Source organism: Dichotomopilus funicola (genome assembly GCF_033296635.1).
Source record: "Dichotomopilus funicola strain CBS 141.50 unplaced genomic scaffold C8A04scaffold_119, whole genome shotgun sequence".
NCBI lineage: Eukaryota > Fungi > Ascomycota > Sordariomycetes > Sordariales > Chaetomiaceae > Dichotomopilus > Dichotomopilus funicola.
In genome coordinates, this window is record NW_026944140.1 from 33,145 (window position 1) to 48,498 (window position 15,354).

The 15,354-nt window shown below is 55.8% G+C and overlaps 4 protein-coding genes across 4 annotated transcripts; 1 reads left to right on the forward strand and 3 right to left on the reverse strand.

Moving 5' to 3' along the window:
- Positions 1–1,917: 1,917 nt before the first annotated feature.
- On the forward strand, positions 1,918–3,825 carry C8A04DRAFT_33236 (uncharacterized protein; the record flags this gene model as incomplete). The annotated part of the gene is made up of 11 exons (XM_062782383.1): positions 1,918–1,948; positions 2,034–2,130; positions 2,192–2,212; positions 2,299–2,837; positions 2,894–2,975; positions 3,039–3,050; positions 3,106–3,124; positions 3,177–3,357; positions 3,416–3,591; positions 3,650–3,734; positions 3,797–3,825. The coding sequence occupies 11 exons, from the start codon at positions 1,918–1,920 to the stop codon at positions 3,823–3,825; spliced, it is 1,272 nt and encodes a 423-aa protein (XP_062632668.1).
- Positions 3,826–4,826: 1,001 nt separating this feature from the next.
- Positions 4,827–6,356, reverse strand: C8A04DRAFT_15985 (phosphoric diester hydrolase; the record flags this gene model as incomplete). The annotated part of the gene is made up of 3 exons (XM_062778691.1): positions 4,827–5,115; positions 5,164–5,385; positions 5,428–6,356. 3 exons carry the CDS (start codon positions 6,354–6,356, stop codon positions 4,827–4,829), a joined length of 1,440 nt encoding a protein of 479 aa, XP_062632669.1.
- Positions 6,357–6,954: 598 nt separating this feature from the next.
- C8A04DRAFT_15992 (uncharacterized protein) lies at positions 6,955–11,726 on the reverse strand (the record flags this gene model as incomplete). The annotated part of the gene is made up of 5 exons (XM_062778694.1): positions 6,955–7,405; positions 7,489–8,737; positions 8,792–9,802; positions 9,857–10,768; positions 10,811–11,726. 5 exons carry the CDS (start codon positions 11,724–11,726, stop codon positions 6,955–6,957), a joined length of 4,539 nt encoding a protein of 1,512 aa, XP_062632670.1.
- Positions 11,727–12,603: 877 nt separating this feature from the next.
- On the reverse strand, positions 12,604–14,615 carry C8A04DRAFT_40846 (anaphase-promoting complex, cyclosome, subunit 4-domain-containing protein; the record flags this gene model as incomplete). The annotated part of the gene is made up of 5 exons (XM_062785081.1): positions 12,604–12,908; positions 12,968–13,120; positions 13,179–13,233; positions 13,283–13,990; positions 14,046–14,615. 5 exons carry the CDS (start codon positions 14,613–14,615, stop codon positions 12,604–12,606), a joined length of 1,791 nt encoding a protein of 596 aa, XP_062632671.1.
- Between the last annotated feature and the right edge of the window lie 739 nt (positions 14,616–15,354).

Below are 15,354 nucleotides of genomic sequence, written 5' to 3' on the forward strand. Positions count from 1 at the left end.
TCGCTACTATGTATATGGGCCAGCGGATCGTCCAAGATCAACTCCCGAAAACATCTCCGCTTTCCCATCAGATTTGTGTAAGTGATGCTGAAGTGCGTTGATTGGCTCATCCTGCCGCTGGTTATCAGAAAGGGAAAGTGGTGGTCAGTGCTTCAATCTCTCGCCTTCTCCCCGCCATGGCAGCAGCCCACGAGCGCACCCACCGCCTGCCCAGATAGCGACGATATTGTTGAACGCCCTTGGCTTATTCTACGACCAACTCGAGATTGGATCAAGGCCGATAAACAAACAAGTTCGTAACCGTGGACTTTTAGAGCGAAGGAGTAAACAGTCTCGGCCCCCGCATGGCGAGATTACGTGTAGGTACATTCTGCCCACCCTCCAGGGAACGTCAAGTCCGCATAGGAGCCAGCTTCAAGTGATTGAGATGATTGAATGAGGGGTCTCTTCTCGGGAACAATTTCGGGCAATAAAGTCAAGCGAGGTGTTGTTTGTTGAGAACAGTCTCATGGCAAAAACTTGGTGTTCTGAAGCTGGTAAATCCTAGCTGAATGGGTGGGTCCCGCACACGCTTCCAGTCCCCGGCCAATTTCTTGACATAGCAAGTGACTTCAACTTTCATATAGGTGCATTTTTACCCCTCTTCTCCAATTAGATGCCCACGTACTATGTTATACCATTTATAACGAGAAGAAGTGGGTGATAGAAGGCACTCGAGGGTGTAGAACAAACTCGATGGAGCGGTGAACAATACAACGTTTTCTACGAAGTCCGGAGGAGGACCAACCCAAACGGAGACCCAGTGCATATCCATTATTAACTTGATGCCGCTTCATATGCAACTCGTCAAGCCACCCACGTTGACGGAAGCCGCATACTACGTTCGTGTGATTTCTTATTTTCTGCCATTTCTCAGCCGCAAATCCCATTTTCTGGGAATTCCTTGCTGACATGTGATATCAGCCCGTAGGTGTGAGAGACACGTTGATTTAATAGTGCCTGTTCCCTGAGTATTTCAACACAAGTTCCTACAAGTTAATCGATATCTTCACTGCCATTCAACACCAATTCACATATATTTTTTCACTCTTCTTGGCGTTTTGCAAGACCCAATAGTTCCCTCCGTGAACCGGACCCAGACCAAGACGGGACTCGGCGGACTCCGAGATGCCTATGATTCAGCCGTTCCCGTCAGGTAGGAGGCGGAGAGTGACGGACTCACGAAAAGACTCATTGTCTCGAAGGGAATCAAGAAATTTTCTCATGACTGTGATTTCCGACCGGTCGAGATCTTGTTTGGGCAAAAGGTGTGCTTGGTAGTTGTCTCGCAAACGTAAATAACCCCCACGTGTCGGTGGCATGCAATCGGAAAAGTGGAGTCTCTCGGCAGAGCAGCCGATTCTTGTGTAAAAACTGCGCAATTTGCTCGGTGGAGGAACCTAAGTAACGGCGGTCCGAAAAGAAACTAAAGATTGCAAACAGTTGGGAGACCGGCCTTTACATGGGATGCGGCGACCTAGTAAACCGAAAAGACATTGTGGATTTTGAAGCATCTATGCCCGACTTGTAGTGTATTCCCAGGTGAATTTTACCCGGTCTCGGAGCCGAAAACAAAGAGAGGCATTTCCGGGGGGGTTGCCCCGCGCTTGGCTCTGTCATAGCAAGCGAAAATGCCCCGCGTTTGGAGAATTGGCGCTACAGTCGCAAGCGACACCGCTGTGAGTTCCCGCGGCGTGGTTAATTGTTGGTGACTCAAGACGACCCGGCTGTTTGCCCCACCAAACCCCGCGAATCGCCTTGGAAAGAGAGGCCCGGGATTTGCGTGAAACTTCCGATTTTTAAATTTTTTCCCTCCCCGTCGGCAGACGGATTGTGGAATTGACTGCTTCTTTGACGGTTTTGGTGACTTTTTCGAACATGGCGACTATCATTCTAGGTGCCCAATGGGGTAGGTTACGGCCCTTTTCGTTTTTTTGGCCTTCTGAGGTTGTCTTTACAAGATGCGCCGGCTAACCAAGGGTGTTGTTAACCAGGGGACGAGGGCAAGGGAAAGCTGAGTGACATCCTCTGCCAGAAGGCGCGCGTTTGCGCCCGCGCCGCCGGTGGCCATAACGCCGGCCACTCTGTCGTGTACGTTGGCCATTGTGGAACATCTTGGGAGCCGTATGATACTAATTGACCCAATTTGCAGTGCCAATGGCGTGTCTTACGAGTACGACCCCTCCCTTTTCTTCGGTGCCGCGATCCGAACCGCCCCAACGACGACTTGAGACCTTGCCTTGACACTAACATGCTTAGCTTCCACCTCCTGCCCTCGGGGCTCGTCAACCCACAATGCACGAATCTGATCGGCTCGGGCGTGGTCTTCAACGTGCAGGCCTTCTTCAAGGAGCTCGCGGCGCTCGAGGCGAAAGGGCTGAAGCACGCGCGCGACAACCTGCTGGTCAGCGATCGCGCGCAGGTCAACCTCGAGCTCCACGCGCGCGTCGACGGCCTGGAGGAGAGGGAACTGGCGGGCAACAAGATCGGCACGACCGGCCGCGGCATCGGGCCGTCGTATGCGAACAAGGCCGCGCGCAATGGGATACGGGTGCACGAGATCTTTGACCAGGCGAGTTTCGAGACGAAGCTGCGGCGTCTGGCGGACGGGTACAAGAAGCGGTTTGGGGACCTCCTGGAGTATGACGTGGAGGAGGAGATTGTGCGCTTCCGCGAGTACCGCGAGAAGTTGCCTGAGTTTGTGGTTGACGCCGTCAACTACATGCAGACGGCGCAGGCCAGTGGGGTGGATATTCTGATTGAGGGTGCCAATGCGCTGATGCTGGATATTGACTACGGTGGGTTTTTCTGGGTGCGGTTTGGTCGCAAAAGGGGGGTGCTGATTTGTGACCAGGGACGTACCCGTTCGTCACCAGCAGCAACACCGGGCTGGGTGGTGTTATTACGGGTTTGGCTGTGAACCCAAGGAAGATCAAGTGAGTGACTCAGACAATAATGGGTCGCCGGGGTTCTACTGTTGCTGACAATAACGTTTCTAGGGAGGTCGTTGGGTGAGTTTCCTGACTGCTACCTGCTACAACGGACATATTTACTAACCCCTGATAGCGTTGCCAAGGCGTACACGGTAAGTGCACACCCTTGAACCTCTGGATTGGGACAGTGCTGACAGTCTGTAGACAAGAGTCGGCGAGGGCATCTTCAAGTCTGAAGATGTTGGCGAGGACGGCAAGAAACTGCAAGAAATCGGCCGTGAATGGGGCGTGTCCACTGGCAGGAAACGGAGGTGCGGCTGGCTCGACCTCGTCGTCCTGAAGTACTCGGCCTCGATCAACTACTACACGGCGTGGAACCTGACAAGTAGGTCCTCTTGGAGATGTGATGGGGCTACAAACGATACTGACGACGCTGCGTACAGAACTTGACGTCCTCGACACGTTCCCCACGATCAAAGTTGCGGTGGCCTACAAAGACACGGCCACTGGCAGCGAGCTCGACTACTTCCCGGCTGACTTGAACTTCCTGGAGAAGTGCGAAGTTGTGTATAAGGAGTTCGAGGGCTGGCAATCATCAACGACAGCGGTGAAGAAATTCGTGCGTACATTCGGTCTGGGGGAAACCCGTGAGGCAAAGTTGTGCTAACACTATGCAGGCGGACTTGCCGAAGCAAGCACAAGCTTACGTCAAGTTTGTCGAGGAGTACACCGGCGTTCCGGTGAAGTGGATCGGGACAGGCCGTAAGGATGCAGTCCTCTCTTCTAATTTCTACCTTTACCGTATTAGAGCTAACCTGAAATAGCGGCGCGCGATGATATGATTTACCTGTGAGGGGCGTTCCGTTCCTTGGAGTACGACGAGAGAGCTCGATGTGGGGTATCAGCCCCCATATTTGAACGAAGGATGAGGTTATTTGAATTTCGGACCGTTAAACAGAGGCAAAAAAAGGGTTCCATCACGTCTGGTGAACCAGGCGTTTATCGGATGGGCCTTTGCGGAAACAGTTAACAGATGGGTTGTAGAAGGTTTTGTAGACTCGGGATAGGAGTCTCATACACACCTGGGTAGATAATAGACCTGATTTCTTTGCAAATGTAGTGGTTTGTTCGGGTTGATAACAGGGATCGCTGATACAACCCTAACCCTTGATTTTAGATCCGCCAGGGTGACGGCCCACATGCGCAGCCCACCACCAAAAAATTCGATTTCTCGTCTTGCAACTTCATCCGTCAAAACAACTTTTGACCCCCGGATGACAACGACTCCCCATTGTTGGTTGGGGGGTGGAACACGACACACAATTGCTTTGCGAGGTGTTTACCGTTTCCTACAGGGTATCTTTTGAAGCTGAAGGCCAAATTCAGCGTGAGCGAGCTTCCTGCCTGATTGACGCGTTCACAGAGAACGTCGACATCGAGGCATCAGCTTGAATCATCCTTCGTAAACCCCCCCTTTTCCATTTCAACTTGCGCAAACCGTCTTCTGCCTGATTCGTTCAGCCATCCCGCCCCCGGGGCTGTTCTTGAGCCAGGATGCGCGCCCTCGAGTTCCTTCGTACCTTACGGGCGGAGCGCTCTCCGGCAGTGTATTAGACAAGAGCGAGAACTTGTTCTGCAATGTTTTTTGAGTACGGGACCTTCTTACTTCTTCGATGGAGAGTTTTCGTAATTTATCTGTTGCGACATTTAGAGTTGGTCGGTTGATGATAGTTGGTAATACAATTATTTATTAATTAAATGACTCTGTTTTGTGTCTGTTGGTGTGTGGTGAAATGGCACTCTTCACTCTCTCCTATTAATTACACCTAACATCGAGATATCCCCCACAACCACTCAATTACGATAATAGCCCTCAGGATGATTCTGACCACAACACCCCCAACACACCCAGCAACGGGAATTTCTAAAAATATACCAAACCATCGCAAGCGAAACCGCCGACAACACACTCGCCAGTATGATAGCCCAGGCCTGATTCTGATTCCACTGCTCCCCCGACGACGACGACGACGACGGAACCGGCTCCTTCACCCTGCCTACCCCGACAATTCCATTCGCTCTGTCCACTGCTTCGATTGCCGGGCCGTGGTTGTAGAAGTCTACTAGCACGAAGACTGGCTTGCTATCTCCCATTGTGCTGTTCCCCGCGCCGCTGTTCCCTATAGATGACGAGGAGGAAGAATTCCATTCCTGCCGACAAGTCTTGATATGCCGCCCCAACGCGCCAACATCGCTGTCAGCTTCAGACGGGCTATTGGTCGCGTTGACGCCGCTGGCCGAGGGGATCCAGATGTCGGGGGTTAGTTGGAGGTAGACGAAGTGGTTGAGCAGGGGGAGACGGCCGGCGGAGAGGGCTTGTTGGGCTAGCGTTCCCTCTTTGTTGTCTGTGCCACTGTTGCTGGTACTTGATGTCGACGACGACGACGAGGATGACGAGGTAGAAGAAGAAGAGAAAGTGGTATTCGCCGGCCGGTCGAGGGCACAGTTAAAAGCCGACGGGTCGGTGATATTGTAAGCGGTCTCGAAGACATGGTCGAATTCGTTAAGGAGGTACGGGTAGGTCTGGCTGTCGGCTGTTTCTTGGGCTGAGGAGGACACGGCGGGGAGCGAGGCGATGAAGACGACGAGTCGGGTGTTGGCTGTGATGAGGGTTTGCAGGGTCGGCCAGGCGATGGGTCCTGTTGAGTTTGACCCTGATGAGTTCGACCCCGATGAGTTCGACCCCGAGGAATTCGACGTTGTTGAGTTGGACGTTGACCCCGGCACAAACCCATACCTCCCCAACCCAGCGCGTTCAAAAGCCTCCCCAAACACCCCTCTCCCCCTATCATCCGAATTCACCAACAACAGCGTCACCACCTCATTCCCATTCCCTTCCAACCACACCCGAATCGTACCCAACCAATCCTCCAACCGCCCCGCATCCATCAACCGACAGTCGGTATGACACAGCCGTAGCACCCCGCCATCTCCCCCACCCTCTCCCGAAGCAGAAGAAGATGATGATGATGATGGGTTAGAGAAATGAACCTGCGCCTGCAACAACCTAACCCCGGCGGACAGCGCAACAGTGGCGTTATAGTACTGGTTTCCCGCGACACTGTTACGGGTGCTGGGGTCGCGGACAAAGGGGCTGTCGTGGGCGCCGAGGTGGGTGATGTTGTTGTAGGCGCGGGTGCACAGGTCGGGGGAGTTGTTACAGATTATGGATGGCGTTGGGGAGGGGGTGGAAGGGGATGATGAGGTTGTTAGGGTGGTGGAGGTGGTTGTGATTTCGGCTTGCGGGTTTGGGTCTGGGGCCGCGAGGACGAGGGGGAGGAGGAATGGGAGAAGGAGGAGGGCGTGAACGGTGAGTTTGGCCATGGTTGTGGGTGTGTCTTGTTGTTGGGTTGTCGATATTGAGACGGGTTGATGGGATCGTGAGAGATCAAAGAGCAGGAGGGATGAAGAATCAACGGCCAAATTCGAATCACACCGAGCCAAAGTCTCAACTTGTGAGGATGCAGAAACAGTCTTTCAAGCCTTACATCATACGCGTAACGCACAGAGCATCTGATGGAGATGCATGTTAAATTCGAGCACGAGCCGTGGTGCATGCGCCTTGTGATTGATATCTGAGCGTTATCTCTCAGACGCCTTGTCGAATCGACTGGGTTATTAGGAGTTGAATACGAAGAGAACAGCCGTTTTTTCAACAATTACGCCGTCCTTTTCGGCAAGTGCCCTGAATCCAAAGTCCCCAAAGAGATCAACCCACAACACAGCTCGCTATGACACCCTCCATTACAGCACGTCCGGTTGTTATTATACCATGTATTATTATACCACGCACGTATGCTACGCCTGTATGCCGCTAATCAACCCTAACCCACTCCCCTTCTATCCTATTCACGACTCAACAAACACCTTCTGAAACCAAACCAAACCCAATGCCCTCAGCCCGAAAAAGAAATTAAAAACTTCAGAACAACCCCCTCTCCCCAACCCTCCGTTCCTCCACAGCACAACTAGCACAGTACTCCCCAAACCACGCCCTCAACCCCTCCGTTCCCTTCCCTTCTTCTTCCTCCTGCTGCCGCAACAAAACCCCCCCAACCATCTCACACCGTCTCGTCTCCCCGGCCAACCAAGTCTCCCACTCGCTCTGCACCATCTCCTGCTCGACTCTGTTGACCACGCGCAGAGCGACAAGTAAATCGTGACGGTAGGCGCCCATGCGCTGGCGGACGCGTCGGAGTCGGCGGGCGGCGGCGAGGGTTGTTGAGGATGTTGTCGTTGTTGTTGTGCTTATCGAGGATGAAGTCCAGAAGGATGATGAGGAGGAGGAGGGAAAGGGCCAGGCGGGAGATGGGCCGGAGGGGGCGTCGAGGGAGGTGGTGGTGCTGTTGAGGAGGGATTGGAAGGTTTGGTAGCTGGTTCATTGTCAGTAAGAAGAATCCAAAACATATAGCAGAAATCAACAGGAGAAAAAAAAGGACGAAAAAAAGAAACATACCACTGACTCTCCCCCCCATCCCCTCCACCAGGCGCCTTCCCATCGACCCTCACAGCCCCCTCCAAATCCGCCAGATACACCGCCCGTCCCATCATCCCATTCGGGCCCACCCCTAATCGACTCATATACCTCGCCGATCTCCGTTCAACCCACCACGCGGCCCCCGCCTGCGACACCACCACCACATTATACGCCACACTCGCCACCAGCAACACCAGTATCACGCGATGAGCACGCACCACGCGGAACAGCCGCCGCAGCGCAGCATACGCCCACATCATAACACTCGTAATAGCGCTCTCGAGGAACGACCGCCCCGTCTCCAGCATCATGTCAGTCAGCGTGCGGGGACGGACAGCCGTGACGCCCATGCCCCCCGGGCCTTGCTGTTGTTGCTGTTGCTGGAGGAGCTGCCAGCTTTCGGGCGTGGCGTCGGGGGAGAAGACGACGGTTTGCTGTTGCTGGCCGATGTTGCCGTATACCTGGATGGCGCGCTTGGTGCGGGAGTGCGGGCCGAGCTTGCGGACTTGGTCTGTGGCTAGGTCGGCTAGTTCCTCGGCGTCGTTGGCGGCGTCGTCGAGGGCTTGGCGCTGGACCATGTTTTTGACGAACATGGTTAGGGTTGGCGCTGGGGTGGCCCACTCGGCGCGGGTGTAGATGGCCAGTTTGCACTTGGACTTGGCGAGGTGGGTGACGACGACTTTGGTAATCAGTTTAAAGGCGTGGGAGTGCGGTAGGTGCCAGGCGGTCTTGGTGTGGGCGACGACGTAGGTGATGTGATCCTGGAATATGTCAATGGTTTGGGTGTCGGCGACATCGCCGGGCTTCTTGCGGCCAAGCATGTCGACGTACTCGACGCGGAAGCGGAACTGCCGGCGCATGCGGCCGTGGTCCTGCAGTTCCCAGCCGCCCTGGGCGATCTCCTGCGCGCCGCGCTCAAAGTACAGCTTCGGGAATAGGAAGCTCTTGTCGCCGAACAGGACGTGAAAACACGACTTGGCGCTGATCTCAAAGTGCCGCTCGGCCACGGGTTTGCCCATGTCGGGGGGCTCGTACACGACGGGGTGAGTCGGTAGCTGGACCTTGTGCACCGACGACTTCTTGTGTCCGAAGCGGCCGTGAGAATCTCTCCCACTCCTCTTCAGTAGGGGCCGACCCAGTGGCATATCAGACGCCACATCCTCCCAGCTTTCCACGCTCGGACTGCGTCTACCATGATGACCCCCATGCCCGTGCCCACGACCATATCCTCCATAGCCACCATAACCATGACTGTCCTCCTCATCCTCACCATCCCCCTCACTCCCTTCCCGCCCCTCCTTCAGCGTCGACAACGCCCCAATAATCTCCTCCAGCTCCATCGGCTCAGCCGCCTGCAAGTCATCCACCAGCAAGTTCAACCGCGCCTGCAGCAGCGCAAAGTCCTCGAGAAACACCTTGACCGTGATACGCGCGTAGCTGATATCCGGCATGCCCTGATTCAGATGCAAAAATATAAAATCACAGTCGCGCCCGGGCGCAGCCGTCAGTTCCGTGATGCTGTCCAGGTTGATCGCATACGCGACCACAAGGCCCATCTGGTCGCCGTAGAAGTACATGCGGTCGGCCGTGACAAAGATGCGTCCGTTGCCTGCCATGCCGCCTTCTTTACTCTTGTTCCCAGCACTTCCACTGCTGTTGCCCTCTGTGCTTTCCGTCGCTGCGGCTGCGCTACTCGACCACGCGGCGTTGAACACCAACACCGGCTTGTCCTCGACAGGCGCCGTCGGGAAGAACAGCCGGAACTGCGCATACTGCGCCCGGAGTTCAGGCGGGTAGTTCGCCGGGAACCTGGCCGTTCCTTTGGTGGCGCTCTCTTCCGCGCCCTCGCCCCTTTTATTATTCGCCCTGATATCCGTCACCGTCGCGTCCACACTGACCGTCTTCCGATGCGAGTTCGCGCCGGTGTTCAAGCTCGCGTTCGAGTTTGCGTTCGAGTTGGCCGCAGCGGCAGCAGCCTTGGCAGCGGCGGCCACAAAAGGATCGCTCATGTCCGGCTTGGGGGTGTTTGGGATCGACGGGCTGGGGCAGTACACCGACGTGTAGGGACTGCTGCCCCAGTAGTTGGCCAGCACCGCTGTGGGCAAGCTGCTCGAGGAACCCGCCGCGTTGGCACTGGCCAGGATCGCCGTCTTGCTGAGGTTGGTTGCGATCGGCGGTTTCGCCAGCGTAATCGGGGCCAGGCTCTTCGCCGCTTTGTGATCGGCTGGCGGACGCATGGACGAAGGGTATCCGAGATGCGGAGACGTCGCCGATGCGCCCGTGGCCGTCCCGGCTATGCTGGTGTTACTGCTCAACCCCCCGCCCGCAGCTCCTGTGCCCGATACACCACCCACACTAGAAGACGGCGCATCAGTCGAGCTGGCAAACGCCGACTTGCGGTGCAGGTTCTGCATGATACGCGCCGCGTGCTCCCGGCCGGTCTCACCCTCCTCCCGCGCCAGGTGAGTCGTAATCGCCCGCCGCGGGGGAGCATGCGCATCGAAGCTGGCCCGCGTCAGGCCTGGGTCCTGGCCAGGCACAGGCAGCGTGGCCGACGACGACGACCCCCTGTCCGCCGATGACATGCCGCTGCCTTCGTCCATACCACTGCCACCACCTGCACCGCTGTCCATCATCTTGGCCGAGAACTCCGGAATCGACGGCGGCGTGATGGAAAACGCCGGGTCGGCACTACCCAGCGCGGAGCCCGGGTCCCGGCCCATGCTTGCCTCGATCGCCTTCTTCTTGGCCACCTCGAAGACTTCGAGCCACTCGATCAACTGCGCCTGCGTCTCGGCCTGTAACAGGATGGTCTGCGTCTTGGTCTTGATCTCGAAGCAGAACCGGCGCTCTTCCTGCACCGCGGGCCGCGCGCTGCATAGCAACACGCCGATCTCGTCGCCCTGCAGCACCCCCTGCGGGCTCTGCACCAGCCAGCCAAAGATACCGTCGCGGCAGTAATACCACCGCCGGATCCACGTCGTCCGCACAGGTTTACCCGTCAGCACCCGCAAGAACAACCACCCTTGCTTCTCCGAGATCACCGCCGTCTGGTCGTCGCGCTGCATGCTCATCGGGCCCTTGGACGATCCCAGGAACGGCACCGTCGACACGCTGTAGTCCTCTAGCTCCCGCGACGGCTTGTGCATGGCCAGTGTGGTCTCACCAATCCCACGCCGCGCCATCTGCAGCTCGCGCTTGAACACCCCCTCAGTCATCTCCATCTCCCGCACCCACCCGCGGATGCGCTCCAGTTCCTCTTGTCCAGGTGTCGTTCTCCGGTCCGTACCCCTACCCTTACTTGTCCCCGTCCCCGTCCCTGAGCCCGAGCCTAACCCCTGAGACGACTCACCCGTCCTTCTCATCTCCCTCGCCATATCCGCACACACCCTCACCAACAACCTATCCAGCCCCGCCCTTACCTGCGGCGCCATCTGGCAATAATCCAAACTCGCCTTCAAATACGCCCTTCTCGTCTCAAACACCGCAAACGCGTCCTCCCTCAACGCGCTCGGCTCCTTGGTCTTGCTCTGCCCCACATACCGCGCCAAGGTCCCATCAAACGTCTTCTGCGCCGCATCCAACACCCTTCTCGTCTCCCGAAACCCCCTCAGCTCATTCTGCACAAACCCCCTCACCGGCTCAACACTAACCGGTTCCAGCCTCCGCACCACCGCCAAAATCCCCCCCCACCACTCCCGCGCTCCCTCCCCCGCCCGCCGCAGCGCAGGCAACGTGTAGTCCGCATCGAGAACGGGGGAATCAGCGGGCGAGGCGATAGCCGGCGGGGAGATCTTGGACAGGTAGGCGCCGACGGAGTCTTCGAGCGCGAGCATGTCGTGGACGAGTTTGGTGGTGCTGCGCTGGTAGCTGTCGAGCCAGCGCTCGATGGCGTCGAGCTGGTCGGAGAAGTGGACGGCTGTGGCGCGGAAGGTGGGGGAGTCAAGGGCGGCTTCGGTGAGGGTTACGGGGATTGCGGGGCCGGGGACGATGGCTTGGGAGAAGGAGGGCTGGCGTTGGGTTGGTGGTGGCGGTGGTTGGGGGTGGTGTTGTGAGGATGGGGGTTGGAGGAAGGAGGATGATGGTTGTTGGTGTTGTTGTTGTTGCGATGGTGGGTGGGAGGTTGATGATGATGAGGACGACATTGTCGCGGGCATTGTTGCTGACGGTCGTAGACCGCCTACGGCCGTCGGCGGCGGGACGGCCGGTTCGCTCATCTCGACGGTGGACTACCTAATTGAGAGCCGGAAGGTAGCGTTGCTTCGTCGACTCGTTTCAAGCTCTTGTCGAGAATCGAGGATCGAGAAATCGAGAAGCCGAGCCCAGGAGACCAATGAAATTGACCAGAGCTATCCAAATTTAACCCTCATTGAAAGAAAAAGAAAAAGAATAATGGAAAATTGAGGAAGTCGCTGCAGAGAGTCGGTATCTCGGATGAAACAGGAACTCCGAGCTCGGGCGCAATCGTGTAGGACGAGACGGTTGGATGGGTCTGTTGCTCTGTTCGTTGTTCCGTTGGAGCTTCCATTCACGGGGCAGATGACGTTGTTTCGGTTGGGAACCCCCCGGAGGCTGAGTGCACAGTTAATGTGACAGTGCGAGATACCTGTTTGTTAGTGGACGCCAAACTGCAGTCTTGCGGCGCAACTTTGGCAAAAACAGAGAACAAAGTTGGTATGATTTTCAATAGATGGATCGGACGGATCAGATGGGCCGGGCGGCGGCTTTATAGTTTTCGGTCGGCAAGAAACCTACCCTTCTCCTGCAGACATAGCTCGTTACTAGCACATTTTTTAAGGTAAGGTTCTGGGGCAAGGTTCTCCTGCTACATACAGTGTGTACAATGGGATATTGGCTCAATTCGCACCCCCTTCCTTATCTTATCGTCCCCAAATCACCCGCCTTCGACAACTCGGCCAAATGTCATCGAGTGTTTCGATTCAAATTCCCTGTGTGTCAACAACACCATACAAGAACATCGTCACCAAGTTATTCAGCACCCACTTCACATTAACGCCCTACAACAATTGGTTTACAACCCCCTACCCTCAATCATCCCTTCCTTGCAAATCCTCGGTGGTTTCACCCTCCCTCTCACTCAAACACCCCCTTGCCCTCGTCCATATCCGCCGGCAGCGCATACGTCTTAACCATAGCCCTGTCGCGCCCCAACAGACACGCCCTCGCCGGCATGTCACCTCTCAACTTGCTTGCTTTTTGAACCTCTAGCTGGATTGGCGTAAACCCGGATATGCTTGAAAAGGCAAAGCACGACGTCACCCCCTCACTTCCTGTGCCATCAAGCTCTAGCACGGTGGGTGCCTGTCCTTCTGCGTATTCCCGATAGGGCATGTGTGATGATTGGTATGCCACCCTCAACAGGACCGATTTGGGTTCTTCTGGGTTCTTGTTAGTCTGTTGCTCTGTTTTCTTTTCTATCCTCAAAGCCGAGACTTACCTTTCTGGGCACATAATATCAACAAGGACTTGTCGTCAAGGTATTTCAAGTCGACAATGGCCACGCCATCGGGCAGTCCGAGGCCGCAAGCCGTGGCCGAAATAGGCCCACCCTCCGAGTTGCCTAACGGTGTTTCAGAGCGAATGATGTACACTGGTGCCGCACTGACGTTAGCCTCAAGTTCTAATTTAACAGCGGGGAGGAGACCGACCTTTTGACTTGTCGTCTTCCGGGACTATAGCCGTAAAGACCGGTGCGGACGTGCCCTAACCAGCCATTAGGAGATAATAATGCCCGAGAGAGCGCAAGACTTACCTTCTTCCTCGACCGGCCCATCCACAAGTCATGCTTCCATATCTTTTTCCCGATGGAGAGACCGACAGCCTGGCCAAACTTGACACCGTGCCGCTGTGCTTCCGCAATCCCGTCAAACACCGCGCTGGCCTTGGACGTCAGATAGTTTAGTAAGAAGCTTATCCTAGGCAAGACCTTCATGGAGCGTCGCCCGGCTTCCTGTTCCTGCAACTGCTTGTCGAGAAGATCCAGTAGAGAAAGACCGGGAGCCAACAATTCCCGATCGTTGAGGTAATCCTCCTTGGTGGCCTCGTCAAAATAGAGCGACAATGGGCTGTTGGCTAGGTAATGCTGGATGTACACCAGAACTTTCGGGTGGTCCATGGTCGCCTCCTTCTCCGTCAGCTCCTCACTCACTGACGACGACGATTGTTTGTCAATCTCCATATGAAGCCAGGTAGAAAATGCGTTAAAGTGTTCCAGCTCATCCATGACACTGGTCAGCACCCTGTTAGCTACCACCATAAGACTCGTTACAATGTCCACGAGCTTGTTGATTTGCGCTTCGTCGAATCCCAGCCCAGCCTCGGGGTCGTGGAAGCGTGCGAGACCGAGCAAACGGCTAAGGATTGTGCCGCATCTCTCCAAGGCTGGGATGAAGTTTTCGTGAACGAGACTGCGAAGGCCGGTTAGGCCGGATACCACGGCCTTTTCCCAACGCCTATGGCCCTAAACAACTGTGAGCTATGACTATGTTTTCCGAAAAGGATCCATCAATACTTACTCGATCGCCAAGCGTGTCAACCAGCCACTCCTTCACAGGCTCAAAAACATGTCCAGTCACAACAGTATGATACAGTGCCTCCACAACCGTCATGTCTCCGTTGGCCAGCTTCTTAAGATCATCCTGGACCCCGGCCATGAACCGTTTTGGCAGCTCCCTAGTAGATTGCCACTCATTGACCATGTGTGACTGCGTTGCTTTAAGGTATCGCAGCAGATTTTGCAAGTTTGTTGTTTTTGACGCCAGGAGCGACAAATTGACGGGTGAGTGGTCGAGAAAACCGAGGTACATCGGCACAAGAGAGAGGGTTGTACCATCACTCTCCCGGGGCTGGACCAGCAACATGTGTGTTGATGACTCGGCGCGAGAGCTGTGCCCACATAGCCGGACTGATGATGCCTCTGCCCGTGACGAAGGGTTCACCGTACCAATGGCGAAAGAACCATTGGTACTGAGGTGTATGCCCCCTTCCGAGGTTCCCACGACCATAACGTGCACATCGCCCGCCTCCGCTATATCACATGGACGGAACACCGTTTCCAGTGACGCCGTTGATGAGAACAAAAACATGTCATCCCTAAGCACTCAGTCAGCGTTCCAGCCGCTCTCCCAGTATCCTCAACCAAACCATTGGAAGCTACTTACCCTGTCCCGCCAGCGGGAAGCGGACTTAACCTAGGCAAGGCAGTCTCCAGTTCCAGAAACACTAGCTCCCGCGGCAAATCGGCCGCCACGTCTCTCGTGTTATCACCATCCAGGTGTATTCTCCTATCCGGACCGTCCCCGTTCCGCCCACCGCTCCTAATCTTACTTTCCCCCGTGCTATTTCTCACCCAAGCCATAAACTCAATCTTGCTGTTTGAGTCTCCACCCTCCTCTAGGACGCGCACATGCTGCACCGCCTTGGTACTCTCCAAACCAGTCAGCCTCACCACGCCGTCACTCCACCCCGTTGCGAGGAACTGCCCTATTCACAACATCAGCACAAACGCCCTCAACCCAACACCCGGCCTCCAAGCCCAATGTGAGAGCTATCGTGATAGGAAAAAAAAGAAGAAGAAGAAAGGAAAAAGAAAACGCACCATCATCCCTCCAAACAACCCCCTCCACCCTCTTCCCCCTTTCCACCCCCCTCGCAACCAACCCCTCCTCTCCCCCGCGCCACACATACACCGCTGAGGATCCCGCTTGCCCTGCCGCCCCAGCGTCACCACCGCCAGCTCCTACTGTCACGGTGAGGTCGATGGCTGGGTTGCATGCTAGATGGCCGCCTGTGGCTGGGACGAGGGGGTTTGGTGAGGACGCGGTG